This window comes from Trachurus trachurus (genome assembly GCF_905171665.1).
Source record: "Trachurus trachurus genome assembly, chromosome: 13".
In the NCBI taxonomy this organism is placed as follows: Eukaryota; Metazoa; Chordata; class Actinopteri; order Carangiformes; family Carangidae; genus Trachurus; species Trachurus trachurus.
The window spans coordinates 40,203,790-40,228,263 of NC_139892.1; the positions used below are offsets into that span (position 1 = coordinate 40,203,790).

The following is a 24,474-nucleotide window of genomic DNA, read 5'->3' on the forward strand; positions in this document are numbered from 1 at the left end:
GACTTGATCATTCACTTTAAAGGAGGACGTGGATCAGCTGACCAGATGTAAGCTGTAACTGACAGTCAGACTCAGGTTATTGTAGAAAAGAACCAGTTTGTACGACGTGTTGTTGGACCAGGTCTGAAACCAAAGTGTCTCTGTCTGTTGTGAACGTCCTCAGAGGACATATAAAGTCCATCTTGTATTATCTCTCTGTCCTGATGTTGACTTGACACTGATTCCTCCACAGAGTGGACCAGGAGAGCTCAGAGGTTCCCAGTGGTCAGTCTGCCCAGCAGCATCAAACACAGCTGGACTCCATATTTATGGTGAGGACATGTCCAACAGCTGCTGTTACATCTGTTGTGTTCACCATCATCTCCATGCTGCACTTTGACACCAGTGGATTGTCAGTCTGTCCAACATGGATCTGATGTTTGGCTCCATGGTTTTAGTTTGATGCTGTCACTCATAGAGTTTCTGTTCCAGCTGCTGGAGGAGAACATGGTCACTTTTGTGAAGAACGAGCTGAAGAAGATCCACAAGGCTCTGAGTCCAGATTACCCAGAATGCTCAGGGAGTCAGAGGGAGGATGAGGAGGTGTTGAATGGTGAGGATGAAGAGCAGAGGAGGAGCAGCAGAGAGGCATTAGTGAAGATCACAGTGAACTTCCTGAGGAGGATGAAGCAGGAGGAGCTGGCTGAGCGTCTGCAGAGCAGTAAGAGGATTTCTCTAAAGATTCAACATGATGGACAAATGAGACGTTCACTGACATCAACACATGGGGGGAACATGTTCATATAGTCGCTATTTAGAGGAATTAAAACGTTATATTTTCTTTATGAATGTTACTGTGTTTTTGTTTATTCAGGAACTCCCGGTCCAGTTTGTGGACGTAAACTCAAATCTGTCCTGAAGAAGAAGTTCCAGTGTGTGATTGAGGGGATCTCTAAAGCAGGAAACCCAACCCTTCTGAACCAGATCTACACAGAGCTCTACATCACAGAGGGAGGGGCTGGAGGGGTCAATGATGAACATGAGGTCAGACAGATTGAAACAGCGTCCAGGAGACCAGAAACAACCATCAGACAAGAAGACATCTTTAAAGCCCCACCTGGAAGAGACCGACCAATCAGAAGAGTGATGACAAAGGGAGTGGCTGGCATTGGGAAAACAGTTTTAACACAGAAGTTCACTCTGGACTGGGCTGAAGACAAAACCAATCAGGACATACACTTCACATTTCCCTTCACCTTCAGACAGCTGAATGTGCTGAAAGAGAAAAAGTTCAGCTTGGTGGAACTTGTTCATCACTTCTTCTCTGGAACCAAAGAAGCAGGAATCTGCAGGTTTGATCAGTTCCTGGTCGTCTTCATCTTTGACGGTCTGGACGAGTGTCGACTTCCTCTGGACTTCCACAACACTGAGATCCTGACTGATGTGACAGAGTCCACCTCAGTCAACGTGCTGCTGACTAACCTCATCAGGGGGAACCTGCTTCCCTCTGCTTGCCTCTGGATAACCACACGACCTGCAACAGCCAATCAGATCCCTCCTCAGTGTGTTGACATGGTGACAGAGGTCAGAGGGTTCACTGACCCACAGAAGGAGGAGTACTTCAGGAAGAGGTTCAGAGATCAGCAGCAGGCCAGAGAGATCATCTCCCACATCAAGACATCACGAAGCCTCCACATCATGTGCCACATCCCAGTCTTCTGCTGGATCACTGCTACAGTTCTGGAGGGGCTGTTGAAGACCAGAGAGGGAGGAGAGCTGCCCAAGACCCTGACTGAGATGTACATCCACTTCCTGGTGGTTCATCTAAAACTGAAGAAGGTCAAGTATGATGGAGGAGCTGAGACAGATCCACACTGGAGTCCAGAGAGCAGGAAGATGATTGAGTCTCTGGGAAAACTGGCTTTTGAGCAGCTGCAGAAAGGAAACCTGATCTTCTATGAATCAGACCTGACAGAGTGTGGCATCGATATCAGAGCAGCCTCAGTGTACTCAGGAGTGTTCACACAGATCTTTAAAGAGGAGAGCGGCCTGTACCAGGACAAGGTGTTCTGCTTCGTCCATCTGAGTGTTCAGGAGTTTCTGGCTGCTCTTCATGTCCATCTGACCTTCATCAACTCTGGACTCAACCTGATGTCACAACAACAAACAACCTCCAAGAAGACTGAAACAACAGGAGTCAAATCTGCAGAGACAAACTTCTACCAGAGCGCTGTGGACGAGGCCTTACAGAGTCCAAATGGACACCTTGACTTGTTCCTCCGCTTCCTCCTGGGTCTTTCACTGGAGACCAATCAGAATCTCCTACGAGGTCTGATGTCACAGACAGGAAGTGACTCATGGTCCAATCAGGAAACAGTCCAGTACATCAAGAAGAAGATTGAAGAGACTCCCTCTGCAGAGAAAAGCATCAACCTGTTCCACTGTCTGAATGAACTGAATGATCGTTCTCTAGTGGAGGAGATCCAACGGTCCCTGAGATCAGGACGTCTCTCCACAGATAAACTATCTCCTGCTCAATGGTCGGCTCTGGTCTTCATCTTACTGTCATCAGAAGAAGATCTGGACGAGTTTGACCTGAAGAACTACTCTGCTTCAGAGGAGGCTCTTCTGAGGATGCTGCCAGTGGTCAAAGGCAAAGCCTCCAACAAAGCTCTGTAAGTGAAGAGATAGTTGGATTTATTCATCATTACATAAAAACCCTTCTGTCTTTTCAACAGGACAGATATTTAATTCCTTTCTTCTTTAATTCCTCATGATCATCTCTTCAGACTGAGCGGCTGTAACCTCTCAGAGAGAAGCTGTGAAGCTCTGTCCTCAGTCCTCAGCTCCCAGTCCTCTAGTCTGAGACACCTGGACCTGAGTAACAACAACCTGCAGGACTCAGGAGTGAAGCTGCTGTCTGCTGGACTGGAGAGTCCACACTGTAGACTGGAGACTCTCAGGTGAGGATCCATCCAGCTGTTTATCTGATGCCACTTGAACTAGGGCCCGACCGATTTATCGGCGAGCCGATTAAATCGGCCGATTATAGCCCGTTTGAGACTAATCGGTAATCGGCCAAAACTCGGCGATTGTCGCCGATATTTTCAGGAATAAAATGCAGGGAATAAAACTTGGTTTTACTTTGAAAAGATTCCCCCGCACCGGCGCCGACCTCATGACAAACTCCATCCACTACCACCTCAGTCACAGCACACAGCAGAGTGACTGATGTGTCTCAAAACCAGTGTTGCCACTGGCTTTCTGTTTCCCTTTTTTTTTTTTTTTTTTTTTTTTACCGCGGTCGGGTTGTGAATTAATTAATTAATGCTCGTCTCCGGCCTGTTGGGTCCGAGATTCAACAAGCCGGTCGGGGTCGGGTTTTACCGTTATATACCGGCACGGCAGTATGCTCACAGTAGCCTAGATGAGGGAGGGAGTGACTGAGCTGAGGCTGTGTGATGGGTGCGGCGGGGGGTCCGCGGCGTGGAGCGGTGCGGGACTCTGACTGCAGCGGGGACTATCATGTCTCTGCTCCGTGACACTGCTGTGAGACTGACCGCCGGTGAGCGCTTTGACACGGTGCCGGGCACGGCAGCAACCACTGATCGCTTTTAATTGAAAAGAGAGAGAGAGAGGGAGAGAGAGACGCCGTGCCGTGTAAAAAAAACAAACAACAAAAAAGTATCACGTGTCATGACTTCCTGTATTTGGCCCTTCAAAATAAAAGCCCATATTGATTTTGACTTCATTTTGACAAGACAGGGCTTCAAATGTTTTTTTCTTTTCATGCAACCAATCGACCAATGAAATTTTAGTCGGCTAATGATTTTTTGGTCGACCAGGCAGCCCTAATTTATATATTATATAATATATATAGATATATTATTATAGTAATACAATTTAAAAACTTAATTAAAAAAAAATAATAATCGGCCGATTAATCGGTTATCGGGTTTTTTCCCCCCTAATAATCGTAATCGGCATCGGCCCCAAAAAATCCATATCGGTCGGGCCCTAACTTGAACACAGCAGCAGGTGTTGACAGAGAGTTCCTGTGTGTTGTTGTGTGTGTTCAGTCTGTCAGGATGTCTGGTCACAGAGGAAGGCTGTGCTTCTCTGGCCTCAGCTCTGAGCTCCAACCCCTCCCATCTGAGAGAGCTGGACCTGAGCTACAACAATCCAGGAGCCTCAGGAGTGAAGCTGCTGTCTGCTGGACTGGAGGATCCAGACTGGAGACTGGACTCTCTCAGGTATGGAGAGGCTGCTGCAGCCACACACACTGTCTGATAGAGGAGGAGGAGCTGGAACATTTTATATGGCCCCGTTCACACCTGGTCACACCTGGTATTAACATCTGTCTCAGGTGATCCATGCATTGATGACATCAGATCCCATCACTCAGACCATATCCAGAGGTGGTGTAGGCCACAGTGAAGCTCCGCCCACTCCACTGACGTCCTCTGTCTCAGTCTGACTCGTCCCAAGTTACACAGTTTATACTGAAGCCAAAATCTCAGAGTGTTTCAAACATGAGCTGTGCAGCATTCATCAGTCACAGTGATGAACTACTGGGATCAGGAGTTTCTCCTCATGATGACTTCAGTGTCTCATCATGACTCACTGTGTCATATTCAGGAGAAGAGATGTCAGTGATGAAAGAGTCTCTCCAGATGTTTGGATAAGACTTTATTTCAGAGTGTATCAGGAAACATTTCAGCTGCAGCTGGTTGAACTCAGTGGCGTCATTCTAGACAAGGTATGGTAGGGACCAACCCCTCCCAGGGGATTCCGCCGAAAATTTGTGCGCATTGTAAATTGAAATGTAGCAATCTGGTGTGATTTGAGAGCAAAATCATGAAGCTTTCTCAATAATCACAATGCTACTGTATCGATTGGATGATACTCACAATACCCCACACAAGGGTTCACAATATAACTTAGTTATCTTTGGAAAATAAATCATTAGTGGTTTTACTTATTCTCAATTTTCATGTGTTTTCCATAAGTGGATAATTGGTCAAACAGTTTCCAGGTTTTCCAGGACGCGTGGGAACCCTGACTCACCTTCTACAAAGATTTTTAACAAGTATTTTCTTGTTAAAATCCATTTGTAAATAATCTCTGAAGACAAATGAATAGGCTATTTGAAGTTTATCCACTCCGTAAAAGGTGTCTGTATCCTGTCTTAATTGCCATTTCTTTTGTGTCAACAAATTATTGCCAACGTGAGTTTATTCACTGCTAATCTACAGTACATGTTTCTACAGTAAGAACAGCAAAGTTTAACAGCAAAATCAGAATAAATTTAATCTGGAAACAAATTGAAATTTTCACGACAAGTTGAATGAGTGATTCCTCCTGTTGCTGCTGTGATTCACTACATTCAGGTAGCCTAATGTTAGACGGGCTTGCTTGGGACTTGTTTGTCTCAATTAGAAGTTTTTGTGATTTGTGACAAGATAAACAGCCTCCACACTCTACAGACAGTTGTCATTAACAAGATGACTGCAACAGCTTCAGTGTTTCTCAAATAAGAGCTTTCATTTTGTGCTCCAAGTAGCTAGTGTTAGCCAAACAAGCACTGAAATATGACTCATATTTAAGCATGTGGAATAAGTGGTAGGCTAAGTTGTTAGCAGGCACCAAGTCATGTTGATGGCTTTATAACTCACCAAGGTTCGCTCGCTCCACATTCACATCTGCAGCACATGGAGTTATACAGTATGAGTTAAGCGGCATTCACACCGGACGCGATAGACGCGAATATAATCGCGCCAGACGCTTCATTCGCACCGCTTGGTCATTTTGGATCATTTGCGTCCATCGCGTCATTCGCGTAGACGCTCCGCCCGTTAATTTGAAAACCGGTACTCAACCCGCTCTCTTTCCATGTCGATCGTGGCTGATATCACCACCGTTGCTGCACTGTAGCCTACTTGCTGTACAAGTCTCAGAAACACTGGAAAACCACCCGCCGTCGTGTCTGGGTTCACTGTGTGTGTGTTTTGTTTTTTTTTGTTCACTCTGTGTAGAAGACGGCAGTGGTGCCCACACACAGCTCATATACAATTAGCTTCTCCTTCATGTTGTTCTGAGTGTAAACAACCGTACAGAGAAGTGACGTCGTCGGCTTGAACTCGGCGCTGATTGGATGTCACGGCGCGATGCCGCCTGAAAAGTTCAATATTTTCAACTTTATTCGCGCCGCTCCAGACGCGCCGCTCCAGACGCTTCATCCGCGCCGCGTCTCATCGCGCCAGACGCTCCACTCGCGCCGCCTCCGCCTGCATCGCGTGTCATCGCGCCATTTACATTGATTTTCAATGTAGAGTTGCCGCTCCATTCGCGTCTATCGCGTCCGGTGTGAACGCCGCTTTACATCTATGATGCAGCGGCGTGCACTCGTACACGTGCTCTCACAGACACAGCGCACGGCGCGAGGCAGCCCCGCCCCTCAGTGAGACAGAGAGAGAGGAGCAGAGAGGAGCAGGAGCGACAGCATGGTGTTCAGTGAGAAAGAGGCAACACTATCGCAAATCCGTCAGAGAGAATTTTTTCGTAGCTACTCACAAAATCTACACCTGCTCCTGACTGTGTGTAGTGCTTGTGTAAATGTTGGAATGCACAGAAATGTTGTTTGTCACTTTACAATTTTAAATCGTATTACTCTTTCTGATGTTGAAACACGTCATTTAAACATGACAAATGATTAGAAATACTTAGAGAGAGAGACGTTTTAGGGATCGGTTACACACACACATCAAGGCTCCATCTAATGATGATAATAATAATCTGACATAAAACCTGATTCCATAAATGTGCAGCTGATATGCGATGCAGAGTGTGTGTTGCTACACGTTGCTCGACGCTCGGTGGACGTACACTTCATCCAGCTGGCACCGGTTTGGATGGAGCTGTGACAGACGGCTGGTGCTTCTGTAACAATATAACCTGCCTATACAACTTCATGTGTTGATACAACCATGCTCCTCTACAGCTGAGGCTGTGAAGAGCCTCCTCCTCCTGTGGCTGCTGTAGCTCTGGAGTTGTGTGTATTTTTCTTTCCATGTTATGGAACTATTCTGGCTTTACTTATTAAATGGTTCTTTTTTTATTCTAAGTATATTTTTTGGATTTTTTCCTTTATTTGATAGTACACAGTAGGGCTGTCAACGAATGGCAGAAATGAGGTTAGAATATTACCTCTTAAAAAAAATCAATACAAAGAGATGGACTTTTATAGGTCGCCTGTATTTACTATTATCAGCGCATGTCAAACACGTTTTTAACAGCTTACATTACACAAAACAAACGGCTACACAATGCAAATCAGCAACGACATATTAATAGGCCTACGTGAAAAAAGACCACGTTTTACTCCGCCTTTATCAATTCATGTCAAACAAGTTTTGTGATGACGCGAGCAAACAGCTCGCTCTGGAAACGGGATAAGAGCCGGCATGTTTTATTCCCACATCCCAGTAATGATCCTTATAACGCGGATCAAGTTCAGTCACGATGAAGCAGAGGATCATCATCATCACAGCTCTCAGTGAACGGCACGATTTTTTTTGAACGTGCGATTAACGCTGAGAAGCTGCTTCTCTCCAGACGTGACCACACAGACAGGTGTGTGTGTGTGAGTTACTACGGTTACCGCGTCAGAGAGTGAAAGTGTGTGTCTCACACTGCAGTGACATGACATGGAGAAAAGACATGATGAAGTGTTTCCTCCTGGTCTCCTCCTGCTCTGTATCATCACTAGATAAAGACTCCAGCTCCTTCTTCTCTGTGCTCAGTGTTCATCCAGACATACCAGCCTCCATGTGAACACAGTGATAAAACAGTGTGTGTGTGAGAGCCATGTAATGTCCATGTGTGCATGCTGACAGAGAAGGTGCTGCTCTGACCCCCCTCCTCCTTTCAGGGTGCAGCCTGCTGGAGTCCCATGGTTGACACCAGGTCTGAGGAAGTGTAAGTCTGTTTTTACTTTGATTCATGGAAACAAAGCAGCACATTCAACCATCTTCACACTGTCACATCACTGACCTCATGAGTCTTCATCAAACTGTCAATAACTGATCACATGATCAATAACTGCAGCTGTGTCTTGTTCTCTCCATCAGATTCCTGTCCACTCACAATCGACACAAACACAGTGAACACAAAGATCAAACTGTCTGACAACAACAGGAAGGCAACAGGTGTGGAGGAGGATCAGTCATATCCTGATCATCCAGACAGATTTGACTACTATCATCAGCTGCTGTGTTCAACTGGTCTGACTGGTCGCTGCTACTGGGAGGTCGAGAGGAGAGGAGACGTTGAGATATCAGTGAGTTACAGAGGAATCAGCAGGAAAGGAGACAGTGAAGACTGTAGGTTTGGAAGGAACGATCAGTCCTGGAGTCTGTTCTGCTATGATGATGATGATGATGGTGGTTACAGTGTCTATCACAATAACAGATGGACATCTATCACCTCCTCCTCCTCCTCCTCCTCCTCCTCCTCCTCCTCCTCCTCCTCCTCCTCCTCTGTCTCTAACAGAGTAGCAGTGTATGTGGACTGTCCTGCTGGCTCTCTGTCCTTCTACAGAGTCTCCTCTGACTCACTGATCCACCTCTACACCTTCAACACCACCTTCACTCAACCTCTCTATCCTGGGTTTGGACTCATCTGGTCTGTTTCCTCAGTGAGTCTGTGTTGAGTGAAGCAGAGTCTCCTCCTGTCACAGAAACCTTCTCACAAGTGCAAATCAAGCCGCTGCACGGGACACACTGAACTGACACTAAGAACATGAACGCACACGCAAAGAGCCCAAGTGTGTATGTGTGATGGAGTGTTGGGACAGACACACACACACTGTCACGACACGCTCTCCTGTGGGCGGGGCTAACGGAGGCCTCGGCCAATCACAGCCCCTCTCTCCTGTGGGCGGGGCTAACGGAGGCCTCGGCCAATCACAGCCCCTCTCTCCTGTGGGCGGGGCTAACGGAGGCCTCGGCCAATCACAGCCCCTCTCTCCTGTGGGCGGGGCTAACGGAGGCCTCGGCCAATCACAGCCCCTCGTGTACCGGCGGAGGCAACTTATCAATCAACTGATCGACCATTTCACCGAGCAACAACCAATCAGCAGTCAGCCCCTGTGTGAAGCTCATTAGCCTAGCTTAGCATAAGCACAGAACCAGGACCAGAACCAGAACCAGGACCAGGACTGATCCGTTTGGTCCAGGACCAGAGACAGAACACGTTCTATTAAAAACATCTGGACTTGTTTAGTTTAGTGAGTTTATTTCAGTCTCATAAAAACAAATATCAAAGTATAAAAACAAAACAAAACAAAAACACAACAAGTGAGACTGGAGTTCTACTGGTTCTGGTTCTGGTTCTGGTTCTGGTTCCGGTTCTGGTTCTTCTGGTTCTGGTTCTGGTTCTGGTCCGGTTCTGACCCGGTTCTCTCAGGTCCAGTGGGTCGTTAAAGAACCAACAGGAGAAGGAGGTTCTGTCGTTAGAGCCGATCGATCGTTATGTTTTAATCTGATTGATCAGAGTCTGAATTGTTTTCAGTTTTTAATTAGAAATAAATAAATGAATAAAGTTTGGAAAAGATGGAAATGATTAATGATCCTCTGTGTGTGTGTGTGTGTGTGTGTGTGTGTGTGTGTGTGTGTGTGTGTGTGTGTGTGTGTGTGTGTGTGTGTGTTTGTGTGTGTGTGTGTGTGTGTGTGTGTGTTACAGTTAGAGTTATTGATTAGTGATCGACTGATCAGACCTTCGTCCTGAGAGCAGCATCACGACTGCTCCATCTCAAGCTGCTACAATATAGAATATCAATACTAATCAATAATACAATGGCCTCTCCTTGTGGGGGCGTGGTCTCATTTACAGGGGGGGTGGCCTCTCCAGAAGGGGGCGTGGTCTCATTTACAGGGGGGTGGCCTCTCCAGAAGGGGGCGTGGTCTCATTTACAGGGGGGGTGGCCTCTCCAGAAGGGGCGTGGTCTCTTTATAGGGGGTGTGGCCTCCCAGAAGGGGGCGTGGTCTCCCAGAAGGGGGCGTGGTCTCCGTGGAGAGGAGTCTGAGCTGATGTGGACCAGATGCTGAGTGGAAGTCGGAGACCACAGGAATCTGGAGCAGATTCTTCTGTCTCCACGGAAACCACAGGGGGTGTGTGTGTGTGTGTGTGTGTGTGTGTGTGTGTGTGTGTGTGTGTGTGTGTGTGTGTGTGTGTGTGTGTGTGTGTGTGTAGGTGTGTGTGTGTGTGTGTGTGTGTGTGAAGCTGCTGGTGAAACGTGGCCGCCCCCTGGTGTCTGACAGCTGTAAGTACAGGATCTTCCTTTACTCATCACTGATTGGCTGCTGGTTTTCAGCCCTGTTTGCCTGAGCTCATCACTGATTGGCTGATTGATAGATGGACAATTAGGAAACGCCTGTCAGAAGACAAATACTCTCTACAGAGAATTCATTCAACAAAGAACTAAAGAGGCAGAAAATAAATGAGTGAACCGATATTATAAATCTCTGTAGAAAAGAAAACTACAGGAGAATATTTAGTAACACCAAAAACAAAGATTCTGAAATGGTGCTGCTACGATCTGGACAGATTCCATGCTTAAAGTCATCTCTAGACTTTATAGAGGCCTGCAGGAAATAAAAACCTACGTGAAACCAACAGCTGCCTTTCAGAAGATACCTCAGTGGAGGATATCAAGCTCAAACCTTCTATCTTTTTATACAGTCTGTGGCTCAAACTCATGGAGATCTTTCAGCTGGAAGCGTCATTAGGTATTTCACTACACCTGGTCACCATGGCTACCACACAGGATCTGCTGTTGGAGGTTGTGTGGTTCTCAGGAAGCTCACTACCATTTGTCCAAGAATATGTTCTGGCGCAAGGTTTATTCAGAACTAGTAACTATATTTGGTACCGTCATCACATTGAACTGGGACAAACTTCTTTTCGGTCTTGTACACTCAGCTAATGGAAGTGAGAAAAGAATCCCACGTTTATCTGACGATATTGATGGCTGTCTGATTGAAAATAAGAATCTTTACCAGCCTAAACCTCCTTGAGTTTGATGTGTGTGATTTTGGTTGATGATGTGATGTGACTTGTGTAGCAGGGAAGCCAGCTGCTGGGTTTTCTCTCCCTTATGAATTCATCCTTTAAAATAGAAATCATAATATAAAAGTGACAGTTTGAATTAACTATTCTGCTGTCTGGAGCCCAACCTTTTATTCTTCTCTCTCTCTATACACACACACACACACACACACACACACACACACACACACACACACACACACACACACACACACACACACACACTATATGCTTTATGAAAAATAAAGATAAAATGAAAATTCAGCACAATAACTGACTTCATGTTCCACAGTTTCTTTCTTTTTGTTCTTCAAAAATGACAAATCAAATTGTTCTCTATCACATATGGGAAATGTCCACATGAGAAAATAATAATAACAGACAGAGTTTTTCCTCAGTGGATGTGAGGGTCTAAGGACAGAGGATGTTGCTACGATGCCATGTGAAGCCCTTTGAGACAAACTGTTTGTAAAAACGGGCTATACAAATAAAATTGCCTAACAGAAATGAGTTTTAATGAAGACTTTGTGAAACAGAGACAGGACTGTTACTACATAGTCATAACACTCTGTTGATGGGACCATTACCCAGAATCCTTTGCTCTGTGATGCAGGTGCAGGTTTATGACAGTAGGGGGCGCTGACGTCACATTAGGCAGAATCTCACCTGCACCTGTTGAACTGCACCACACAAAGCTCTGACATAGACAGAGTACTCTAATACAAATACACATACTACTGGTCAACATGTACTCTGTTACAAGTAAAAGTATCTCAGTCCACATGTTACTGCAGTAAGAGTACAAAACTACTTGCTTTTAAAGGTACTTCAGTATCCAAAAGTACATGTTTTAAATGTACTGTAAGTCAAAGTCAGAGTCAGAGTAAATGTCTTATTCTCCACATCAATGAATGACTCTAATAGTTAGTAAATGAATGTAAGGAGTTTTGAAGTGAGTGAGAATGAACTCTTTGAAAGCAGCTGCACTGATGTGCTGCTTTTAGGGGTTAGGGTTTCCTTCACAGACAAACACAGCTTGTGTCCAATAGGATTTTAGAAAAAGACCTGAAAGTAACCAGTACTTTTCAGCCTTCCTACTAATTAACTCCAGTAAAAGTACTAATATTTGTCTTGGAAATGTATTCAAGTAGAGTAATAAGTACCAAAGTAATCTATTACTCAAGTAAAGTATAAATCCTCTGGATATGTAGCTATAAGTACAGTACTCAAGTAAATGTACTCTGTTACTGTCCACCACTGGACGTCGCTCTGGAGCAGCTCACAAACGCTCAAAATGGCCGCCAGCTGTTTGTCACTGTCAACTGTTGATTATCACAGTTACACAACAGACACACACAAACACATGAGTGTCACGGTAAGATTATATTAAACCACTGTGTGTGTGTGTGTGTGTGTGTGTGTGTGTGTGTGTGTGTGTGTGTGTGTGTGTGTGTGTGTGTGTGTGTGTGTGTGTGTGTGTGTGTGTGTGTGTGTGTGTGTGTGTGTGTGTGTGTGTGTGTGTGTGTGTGTGTCAGATACTCCAGGTGAGGTCAGCACACTGCAACAACTCTAAAGGTCATTGTCATAGTCGATGGTTCAGTTCACCTTCATGTGAATGTTGTGTGTGTGATAAATGTTCTTTGTTCACTTTGGAGTTTATTTCTTGGAGCAAAGTGCAGAGCAGCAGCAGGTGATTAATCCAGATAAGATAACACCACCACCAACAGGTGAGTCACAGTTCAGAGTGCTACAGTTGACCTTTGACCCAGCGGTTGTGTGGCAGTTTGTTTCCCCGTGTGAAGGTAAGGTGAACAGTCTGGATGTTTTCCTCGTTAACACCTGTCGTTACCTGAGTTCTCTGCCCTTCAACTTGTGGTTGTGTTGTTGTTGTGTTATTATAATGTTACTGTAGCTGAGTCAGAGCTGTAGCTGTAAAGTCTGGACCGACAGAACCGAGTCCTCCATGTTGTGTGGATGTTGTTGGTAGAACCGTGTCCTCCATGTTGTGTGGATGTTGTGGGTAGAACCGTGTCCTCCATGTTGTGTGGATGTTGTCGGTAGAACCGTGTCCTCCATGTTGTGTGGATGTTGTGGGTAGAACCGTGTCCTCCATGTTGTGTAGATGTTGTGGGTAGAACCGTGTCCTCCATGTTGTGTGGATGTTGTGGGTAGAACCGTGTCCTCCATGTTGTGTTGTTGTTGTGGGTAGAACCGTGTCCTCCATGTTGTGTGGATGTTGTGGGTAGAACCGTGTCCTCCATGTTGTGTGGATGTTGTGGGTAGAACCGTGTCCTCCATGTTGTGTGGATGTTGTGGGTAGAACCGTGTCCTCCATGTTGTGTGGATGTTGTGGGTAGAACCGTGTCCTCCATGTTGTGTGGATGTTGTGGGTAGAACCGTGTCCTCCATGTTGTGTGGATGTTGTGGGTAGAACCGTGTCCTCCATGTTGTGTGGATGTTGTGGGTAGAACCGTGTCCTCCATGTTGTGTGGATGTTGTGGGTAGAACCGTGTCCTCCATGTTGTGTGGATGTTGTGGGTAGAACCAAGGGGGTGGATCGGACTACACGCAGGCGTAGCTCACAGTCGGCCATACGAGGACGGGCAACTTGCTGTGACTCTGGCTGCAGTTACAGTGCAGTAGATGGTGATCCAGTCATCTTCACTAAAAAAACGATTCATAAGTCTGTGAAAAATAAATCAGTATGTAGCTATTACTTTAACTATTTGCATAATGTCACTATAATGTTACTTTTACAAAAAAAAATACATTATTAAAATTATCCGTGATTTTAAGTTTGCTGCATCATAACTGCATAAACGTTCATAAAAAATCAAACCGTTTTGAAATCGGACAAAAACTGAGCAAGTTATGGTCATTATAGCAGAACATGCAGCACAGGCTTAATGCTCTGAGGGAGAGAGTTGCCCGTCCCAACATGGCCGCCGTACCGGCTACGCTTTGTCATTGGGAAACAGCTGCGGGTGAGTCATCTAGTTCTTATATATATCTATGGGTAGAACCGTGTCCTCCATGTTGTGTAGATGTTGTGGGTAGAACCGTGTCCTCCATGTTGTGTGGATGTTGTGGGTAGAACCGTGTCCTCCATGTTGTGTGGATGTTGTGGGTAGAAGCGCTGGAATAAGAGCAGAATCAGTTAGCTACTACGTCACTGATCAATAATGACAGTTTTCTTTATTGATGATTGATTTTCCAGAGTTGATCAATGTTCAGCATCAGGTTCTTCACAGTAACTGAGTACATTTAGTGCAGTACAGTTGTGAGGTACTTGTACTCTCCTAGAGTATTTCCTTGTTGTGCTACTTCCTGCTTGTACTGCAGCTCATGTAGCTGACAGGTGAAGCTACTGGTCACTTTGCAGCTGCAGGTTGTAGATTAAAAACACCTGATGAGCTCAGAAACACATGATTAAAGATGGTTATTGGACACAAATCATCAATATTGTTGTGGAGAATCTTTTAGAGCTGCAACAGTTGTTCAATCAACATTTTTCAAGCAGAAATGTTCAGTTTTCAGCCTCAAAAACTGAAGATTTCCTTGTTTTCTCTGTTTGATTTGACTGTAAACTGAATATTTTTGTCTCTTTGATTGTTGCTGTGACAAAACGAGACTTTGAAGACGTGGCCTCAGACTGAGAGGAACTTGAACGCATCATTTGTCTGTATTTTGTGACATTTGATGGAGCAGACGATGAATGGATGGACAGAGACAATAAGTGTCAATGTTTTTCTCTCTGTGAATTTCCAGTGTGAGTGAAATGAGTGAATGTTGTGATAGTGGAGCTACACTGCAAAAACTCAAAATCTTTCCAAGAATATTTGTTGTATTTCTTGTCAAAATGTATAATTTCTAGTCAAAACCAACCTCTTTCCATTTAAAATAAGACTCATCACCTAAAAATTAACTTGTTCTCAGATCATTTTAACTAGTTTCAAACTAATTTTCACTTGAAATAAGTAGAAAAATCTGCCAGTGAAAGCAAGTTTTTTGTGTTTGTAATAAGAAAGAAAAACTTGCTCCACTATCAGATTTTTCTACTTATTTCAAGTGAAAATCTGCTTGAAAGAAGTAAAAAGTGTCTAAAAACAAGCTGCTTTTTAATGTGATGAGTCTTATTCTAAGTAGAATTCGATTTGTTTTGACTAGAAATAAGACAAATATTCTTGGTAAGATTTTGAGTTTTTGCAGTGTTTGTGGTGAAATAAGTCTTGGCCCAGTTGTTGTGTGTGTAATAATCAGCTGTAGCTTGTTTGATCCAGTGGTTTTCTACAGGGACGCTGTCCACACAGAGACTGTGTCACATCAACTCAGTGGATCTCAGTCCTTGTGTGTGTCAGTGGATGGAAACAGTGGTCCATGGATCATGTTGCTGGGCTGCAGCTTCATGACGCCATCTAGTGGACTGATAGTAGAAGTACAGCAGCTGATGGCAGCTTCCTCTTCCTCACTGCTGTGTGACTGCATTCAGCTGACACTGATATGAAGCAGAGAAGAAGAGCCAATCAGTGGAGGAGCAGCTGGAGACATGATGGACATGTGAGCTGCTGTGCAGATGAATGATGTGTGTTTCCTCTGCAGGTGAAGCTACAAAGTGTGTGTGAGCTGATGTGGATGTGAGCTCAGCAGCATGGATCAGTGTGAGGACAGAGAGGAGGGAGCCCCTCCCTCTAAGAAACTGTGTGTGAAACGTAAACACAGGACCAGAGGTCAAAGGTCAGATGAGCATCTCTAACTGTCCATGACTCAGATCACTGCTCCATCATTATTCACACTCAAAGCTCTGTGTGTGTTGTGTTCAAGGCCAAAGCAGCAGCACAAGACACAGTCTGCTGGACCTGGACCTGGACCTGGACCTGGACCTGGACCTGGACCTGGACCTGGACCTGGACCTGGACCTGGACCTGGACCTGGATCCTTCTGTGTGTCCATGAAGAGCGACTTCTCCATGGATCGTCCTATTAACTTCAGTGGTTCTGTTGATGGAAGGTCAGAATGTAAAACAGTCATAAATACTTTTCTCTCTAAAAGTCAGTTGTTGTGTTTATTAAAAGATTGAAGATATGTTTCATCAGTTTTTCTCCAACATGCACATTTATCAGTTGTGTTGTTGTTTCAGGATCCAGCAGCAGAGACCAGACTCTCCTGAACCCAGCTGTCTGTCTTTAAAGAGCAACATGTCAAAGGTTGATATCATTAACTTTAAAGGAGGACGTGGATCAGCTGATCAGATGTAAGATAAAAGCTACATTTCAAGGCTGTTGTGTTTCTGTTGAACGTTCCTCCTGTGGAGTCACATTTCAATGATTCTCTTTCAAATCTGAGTTATAACTATGACACACGTTGTCCAGCTGCAGTAAAGAGTCCCTGCTTGAACATCCACATGTTAATATTCAGTGATGCTCATGTAACCAATGTGAGTTGGCACAAGAAGGAAGGGAAGGATTCTGTAGTGTTCTCACACGTTTATTCGGCCCAAACCTGCGGGCGACAATTCAGATACCACACTTGTCATCATCCGTCTGTTATATCTCGCCCCTCAGTCATTGTAAACAGAACTGTTGCACTTTTTTTCTGTATTATTTCCATTAATATTTCCAATGGAAATGACAAAACATAAGCTATCTGTCCTGAATAAATGCAAAACATGGGGTGTGTAGCTACTAAATGAACAGAGAGCGCCAAAACAAAAACACGCAGCATTTGCTACGTCTAAAACTTTAAAAAACAAACCTGCAGACGACAATTTAGATACCACACTTGTCGTCGTTCGTCGTTCACCCTCAGCCAATGTAAACATCACTGTGAGGGGAAGAAGGGAGGGGCTACAGAAGCCTGGAGGACTACGGGGGCTCAGGAGGAACAAAAAGAAAGCAAAATGTCCTCTCACAGGTAAAAGGAAAATACAACTATTTGACTAGGATAAAATTCAAAAACCAAATAAAACATAAATATAATAATAAATAATAAAGGTGCTTTAAAAAAAAAAAACTGTATTACACTCAGTGCAGCACAGAAGCAACAGGAAATATGTCAGCTCCATCTACTTAAACAGGAAGTAACCACTGGGTTAAAATCATCATTTAATTTGCACTAAATGTTGATGGTCTTGTTTCCACCTGGTAGAAGAAACATGGTGATGTTGGCTGCATCAAGTCGCCTCCTGGTGGCAGCTTTGAGGTGTGCAACAGGTTTAGTGGTTTTCTAGTGAGTTCAGAGTGACGTCGGACACAGAGAGCAGAGACAGAGGATCACATCAGTTACAGGAGCTGAAGCAGAATCTCAGCAGCTGCTTTTTACAGTAGCAGACCAACAAACGTCTATAAATACTGAGACAGAGAACGAGCAAAATGCATGAAGAAACTAGAAACTTCAACTCATCTACAGAACAAAACACACAGATAAATGATGTTTTCTGATGTAAAAGAAATCTTCATCATAGTTTACAGCTTTTATCTACAGTAAAATAGAAACAAATCAAGGATTGTTATTTAAAGCAGAAGTAAGTGATATATTTGTGTTAATATAAGTCTTAAATAGTTATATCTTCCGACAGCAATCACTTACATAGAGTGTTTGGTCTGAAACACGGGTCTGTCAGTCACTCTGCTCTGCTCTGACCCGAGGAGAAAACATTTATCGTATCCTACAGTTTTTATCCAATGAGGAGAGAGAACGGCATGCAGGGCTGTGTGTGCAGCCAAGGGACGCCGTGAATGTGGCGACGTAGGGACGAGGACTGTTATGGTGCGTTCAAGGAAACTCGTAACTCGTGTTTTTCCGACCTGTGAAGTCGTACCAGTTCGATCTGGTACGAGTTCACAGGTCAGAAGTTACGAGTGGCCGTTATAGTGACTTTCACCGGTAAAACAGGTCGGACAAACACGAGTGGGTTGCCTGGAACGCTACAAAGTCGTTAGTTGTGACTTGAAGCTGTAATTTACGATTTCAAAAGCCTGCCTGGAACGCAGCATTAGCGAAAACGACCGGATCGCTTACTTCTGCTTTAATTATGGGATATAATCCCCTATTAAATAGTTTGCTCAGACTGAAGATGTGCAGCACTTGATGAAAATCTTAAAAATAAGTTTCTTTGGAAAAACATTCTGTTGAAAACCTAAAACTGTTCAACATGAGTTGTGTTGTTGTGGAAGAGAGTCCAACCTCTCTCAAGGAGTTGGGTTCCAGAGCCCAGGCTGTGCGTGGAGGTGAGCCCGACTATCTCTAGCCGATACCTCTCAGCCTCCCGCACGAGCTCAGGCTCTTTCCCCCCCAGCGAGGTGACATTCCATGTCCCTAAAGCCAGAGTCGTTGTCCGGGGATTGGGTCGCCGGGGCCCCCGCCCACGGCTGCCACCCAAATCACACGGCACCGGCCCCTTCTGAACCCTCCCGCGGGTGGTGAGCCTACGGAAAGGCGGGCCCACGTCGCTCCTTCGGGCTGCGCCCGGCCGGGTCCCGTGGGCCAAGACCCGGCCACCAGACGCTCGCCTGCGAGCCCCGACCCCAGGCCTGGCTCCAGGGTGGGGCCCCCCGGTTGTTGTTTCAGGATCCAGCAGCAGAGACCAGACTCTCCTGAACCCTGCTGTCTGTCTTTAAAGAGCAACGACTCAAAGGACTTGATCTTTAACTTTAAAGGCGGACGTGGATCAGCTGATCAGATGTAAGCTGTACAGTAGGAGCCACATAGAAATTCCCCTGCCATGCTGCTGCCATGCTGTTCCCATGCTGTTCCCATGAGAGTTCCAGCAGAGCTCCAGCAAAGTCCCAGCAGCTGGAGTGACCCCCTCCTTTTCCTGGGTGTGACTAGTTTTTACTGGAACTCCACCCATTCAATGAAATACATGACATGACCAGGAGATGGCGCTTCTCTCACAGAACAGTACATATCGCCAGAGGCGGCATTTAAAGTGCCGCCGCTGGTGGTGAGTGGAAATTCACATAATTCATAGAACCACGAGTACATGTTTGATTTAAGAAGTGAATTATAACAGACCTAGCTACTGGAGATGCGCTGGCCACTGTTTTATCTGGAAATAAATTGTTGTAGCTAATAATACCTACTGACAATTTTTTTATCACAATTTATTTACTGTGAATCTACATTTAAATAGGAAAAAACTAAGGGAGTGATGAAAGCCTTTTTAAGATGTTTGCAGTTGCAGGTATTCAGTGCATGCCTTCGACCAGGGAATTAGCATTATCATTGCTCAATCTTTTGTTTGCCCTAATGGGCCACCTATTGGTCACCCATTGTCACACAAATCGCACAGAGCCTGCGATGGAGCTGGCTGTTCAACTTTGAAGGAGGACCGGGGGAGGGGAGGTTATGTTGGAAGGCTAGCTGGATCAGACTCTCTCCTGAGCAACAACACACTCCAAACCCCTGAACATTCACACCTGCTCCAGAGCATTACCATCTCCAAGCATCCCCCACCGATTTGACTATGAATTGATTAGAAAATGAGCAGGTATTTCCTCAAGGTCCTGCTTTAAACATTTTTATTTTCATGATTATCTTATTATCTATCTTACAAAAAATGTTGTAATTTTGCATATGGAGTCAGTGCTGGAATTTCATTTAACTCTGTACTTCCTCTGGATTAAATTTATTAATTAAATGTATTGATTTTTCACTATAATTTACTAGTTATAGCACTAGCCTATACTGTCAATCCCCCTATAAACCCCATTCCGATTTGATATCACAACTTCACAAACTTGAAGACACCTGCTGCACCTAGTCTAATCTTTGTATGACTGAATTATTCTGCATAAGACCCTGACTAATACTCGTAGTGCTGCATTAGCATCAAAACAAAGTAGGCTAAATAAAAAATGATCATACACTTAGTCTAAGAAAAAAAGTGGAAAAGTCAGGGGCCCACTTTAGTATTCTTTCAGGGGCCCCAGAATTTCTAGCAACGGCCCTGATTATCTGACTAAACTTGCTTATTTCACTCAATGGACCGGCGGATCAGCTGGTGTGCAGTGCGCGCGCTGTATAGTCTACTGTATGGTCTCTCTCTCCCCCTCTCTCTCTCTCTCCATCGCGCTGTACGTCTTCACAAGACACAGGTCGACGTGTGTGGGGTGAGATGGAAATAAGAGCAGAGCGCACCTTCGCTCTCATGTTGAGTTCCAGACAGGTGCGTCAGTGCCAGTAGATCGCGCGTCAGGCATTTGGCTCTCCTAATGGGAATGGCTGGTTTGACGTGACTTTATCATTAAAAGTGAAAAAAAGAGAGAGAGAGAGAGAGAGCGCTGTCAACCACTAGACGCGTCAGGTCAGCATAGCGCAGGGGGAGGGATATTAGTATTCTGTGGTGAAAAATACACTAATTCATGAAATTTTATTGAGAATTTTACAGAGGTGCACAGCGCATGTTTACGGTGTCCGACTGTCCGGCGACTCTGACCCCTACACCGCAGCAGCCAGCAACAGACTTTTACAAAATAAAAGCATGTGAGCAACATGCATTAATGCGCAATAAAATAAATGTCGGCGTTGATAGTTTAATGAGTTGTCATAACGCAACTTGCACAGCCCTAATAAATACACAAATGTAGCCCGTGGTTCTGAGACGTGACGCGCTGTGGTCACTAGAAATTTATTTATTTATTCGCGGATCGGGAGTGAATGAGCAAGCCAGAGATGCACAGCAGATTTCATGGTTGCCGACTGGCAAAAACTGAAAGAGGGGCTTGTAAATAACTGTTTATATTACAGGTTTCACACAAACAAACAAAAAACATCAAGTAGCCTATGTTAAGTCTCAGCTGTGCCATGGCGATTTAATTTATGAACCTCATAATTATTTATTTTTCCTCTTGTTTGAATATAAGGACGGTCACTTAGGACCACACTTTCATTTTACACACACAGTCTCATGCGTGGATATTCACGGACACGTTGGCATGTTGTTTATTTATTGGTTAGGGTTTATTTGCGCACCGTATGCTTCAGTGTTAACATTAGAACCACCACAAGGCAAACATTTAGTAGAATGCAAAATCTGTAGACAGGTAAACTGCGAGTGATATACATTTTTATTTGTGCTCTGTCGGTGTTTATTTATCTTTGAAGCTACTTATAGATCGCCTGTTTTGGAGGCAATTATAGCAATTCATCTGAGGGAAAAAAGAAAGGAGGAGGAAAAGTGATTGACAGATTAACTCGGGTCAAAATCACTGCTCCTCCCCGTGGACAAATGAGACACTGCAGCTGATTTTCACACGGGCTGCAGAGGGGCGTTAACAGTCGTGGCTGCGTTCGCTACGTCATCGCGGGGGATTAAATTATCGCCACGGGCCAAGCGGGAGCCCGTCACGGACCCGCCACGGACCCATCACGGTCCCGCAGTGGTCCCACCAGGGACCAGGGGGAACTTCTAGGTGGCTACATCTGTAACTGACGGTCAGACTCAGGTTATTGTAGAAAAGAACCAGTTTGTACGATGTGTTGTTGGACCAGGTCTGAAACCAAAGTGTCTCTGTCTGTTGTGAACGTCCTCAGGGGACATATAAAGTCCATCTTGTATTATCTCTCTGTCCTGATGTTGACTTGACACTGATTCCTCCACAGAGTGGACCAGGAGAGCTCAGAGGTTCCCAGTGGTCAGTCTGCCCAGCAGCATCAAACACACCTGGACTCCATATTTATGGTGAGGACATGTCCAACAGCTGCTGTTACATCTGTTGTGTTCACCATCATCTCCATGCTGCACTTTGACACCAGTGGATTGTCAGTCTGTCCAACATGGATCTGATGTTTGGCTCCATGGTTTTAGTTTGATGCTGTCACTCATAGAGTTTCTGTTCCAGCTGCTGGAGGAGAACATGGTCACTTTTGTCAAGAACGAGCTGAAGAAGATCCACAAGGCTCTGAGTCCAGATTACCCAGAATGCTCAGGGAGTCAGAGGGAGGATGAGGAGGTGTTGGATGGTGAGGATGAAGAGCAGAGGAGGAGCAGCAGAGAGGCATTAGTGAAGATCACAGTGAACTTCCTGAGGAGGATGAAGCAGGAGGAGCTGGCTGAGCGTCTGCAGAGCAGTAAGAGGATTTCTCTAAAGATTCAACATGATGAACAAATGAGACGTTCACTGACATCAACACATGGAGGGAAACATGTTCATATAGTCGCTATTTAGAGGATTTAAATGTTATATTTTCTTTATGAATTTTACTGTGTTTTTGTTTATTCAGGAAGTCCTGGTCCAGTTTGTGGACGTAAACTCAAATCTGTCCTGAAGAAGAAGTTCCAGTGTGTGTTTGAGGGGATCTCTAAAGCAGGAAACCCAACCCTTCTGAACCAGATCTACACAGAGCTCTACATCACAGAGGGAGGGGCTGGAGGGGTCAATGATGAACATGAGGTCAGACAGATTGAAACAGCGTCCAGGAAACCACACAGACCAGAAACAACCATCAGACAAGAAGACATCTTTAAAGCCCCACCTGGAAGAGACCGACCAATCAGAAGGGTGATGACAAAGGGAGTGGCTGGCATTGGGAAAACAGTCTTAACACAGAAGTTCACTCTGGACTGGGCTGAAGACAAAACCAACCAGGACATACACTTCACATTTCCCTTCACCTTCAGAGAGCTGAATGTGCTGAAAGAGAAAAAGTTCAGCTTGGTGGAACTTGTTCATCACTTCTTCTCTGAAACCAAAGAAGCAGGAATCTGCAGGTTTGATCAGTTCCAGGTGGTCTTCATCTTTGACGGTCTGGACGAGTGTCGACTTCTTCTGGACTTCCACAACACTGAGATCCTGACTGATGTGACAGAGTCCACCTCAGTAAACGTGCTGCTGACCAACCTCATCAGGGGGAACCTGCTTCCCTCTGCTCGCCTCTGGATAACCACACGACCTGCAGCAGCCAATCAGATCCCTCCTTACTGTGTTGACATGGTGACAGAGGTCAGAGGGTTCACTGACCTAATGAAGGAGGAGTACTTCAGGAAGAGGTTCAGAGATGAGCAGCAGGCCAGAAAGATCATCTCCCACATCAAGACATCACGAAGCCTCCACATCATGTGCCACATCCCAGTCTTCTGCTGGATCACTGCTACAGTTCTGGAGGAGCTGTTGAAGACCAGAGAGGGAGGAGAGCTGCCCAAGACCCTGACTGAGATGTACATCCACTTCCTGGTGGTTCATCTAAAACTGAAGAAGGTCAAGTATGATGGAGGAGCTGAGACAGATCCACACTGGAGTCCAGAGAGCAGGAAGATGATTGAGACTCTGGGAAAACTGGCTTTTGAGCAGCTGCAGAAAGGAAACCTGATCTTCTATGAATCAGACCTGACAGAGTGTGGCATCGATATCAGAGCAGCCTCAGTGTACTCAGGAGTGTTCACACAGATCTTTAAAGAGGAGAGAGGCCTGTACCAGGACAAGGTGTTCTGCTTCGTCCATCTGAGTGTTCAGGAGTTTCTGGCTGCTCTTCATGTCCATCTGACCTTCATCAACTCTGGACTCAACCTGATGCCACAACAACAAACAACTTCCAAGAAGACTGAAACAACAGGAGTCAAATCTGCAGAGACAAACTTCTACCAGAGCGCTGTGGACGAGGCCTTACAGAGTCCAAATGGACACCTGGACTTGTTCCTCCGCTTCCTCCTGGGTCTTTCACTGAAGACCAATCAGAATCTCCTACGAGGTCTGATGACACAGACAGGAAGTGACTCACAGTCCAAACAGGAAACAGTCCAGTACGTCAAGAAGAAGATTGAAGAGACTCCCTCTGCAGAGAAAAGCATCAACCTGTTCCACTGTCTGAATGAACTGAATGATCGTTCTCTAGTGGAGCAGATCCAACAGTCCCTGAGATCAGGACGTCTCTCCACAGATGAACTGTCTCCTGCTCAATGGTCGGCTCTGGTCTTCATCTTACTGTCATCAGAAGAAGATCTGGACGAGTTTGACCTGAAGAAATACTCTGCTTCAGAGGAGGCTCTTCTGAGGCTGCTGCCAGTGGTCAAAGGCAAAGCCTCCAACAAAGCTCTGTAAGTGTAGAGAAAGTTGGATATATTCATCATTATATAAAAACACTTCTGTCTTTTCAACAGGACAGATATTTAATTCCTTTCTTATTTAATTCCTCATGATCATCTCTTCAGACTGAGCGGCTGTAACCTCGCAGAGAGAAGCTGTGAAGCTCTGTCCTCAGTCCTCAGCTCCCAGTCCTCTAGTCTGAGACACCTGGACCTGAGTAGCAACAACCTGCAGGACTCGGGAGTGAAGCTGCTGTCTGGTGGACTGGAGAGTCCACACTGTAGACTGGAGACTCTCAGGTGAGGATCCATCCAGCTGTTTATCTGATGCCACTTGAACACAGCAGCAGGTGTTGACAGAGAGTTCC

The 24,474-nt window shown here is 45.2% G+C and overlaps 1 protein-coding gene across 1 annotated transcript in view; it reads left to right on the forward strand.

The window, feature by feature from the left end:
• LOC310996399 (uncharacterized protein) overlaps positions 1-24,474 on the forward strand; it is a gene marked incomplete at its 3' end in the record, with an annotated part of 135,227 nt that continues 110,753 nt past the window's right edge. The window contains exons 1-16 of the mRNA XM_083985774.1: positions 1-47; positions 233-311; positions 472-700; positions 854-2,654; positions 2,769-2,942; positions 4,059-4,232; positions 7,910-7,956; positions 8,109-8,674; positions 9,445-9,449; positions 15,907-16,092; positions 16,223-16,336; positions 18,652-18,765; positions 21,688-21,766; positions 21,927-22,155; positions 22,309-24,118; positions 24,233-24,406. Coding sequence (XP_083841900.1) covers positions 309-311; positions 472-700; positions 854-2,654; positions 2,769-2,942; positions 4,059-4,232; positions 7,910-7,956; positions 8,109-8,674; positions 9,445-9,449; positions 15,907-16,092; positions 16,223-16,336; positions 18,652-18,765; positions 21,688-21,766; positions 21,927-22,155; positions 22,309-24,118; positions 24,233-24,406 — 5,705 coding nt within the window. The 5' untranslated portion in view covers positions 1-47; positions 233-308. The remainder of the gene's footprint in view (positions 48-232; positions 312-471; positions 701-853; positions 2,655-2,768; positions 2,943-4,058; positions 4,233-7,909; positions 7,957-8,108; positions 8,675-9,444; positions 9,450-15,906; positions 16,093-16,222; positions 16,337-18,651; positions 18,766-21,687; positions 21,767-21,926; positions 22,156-22,308; positions 24,119-24,232; positions 24,407-24,474) is intronic.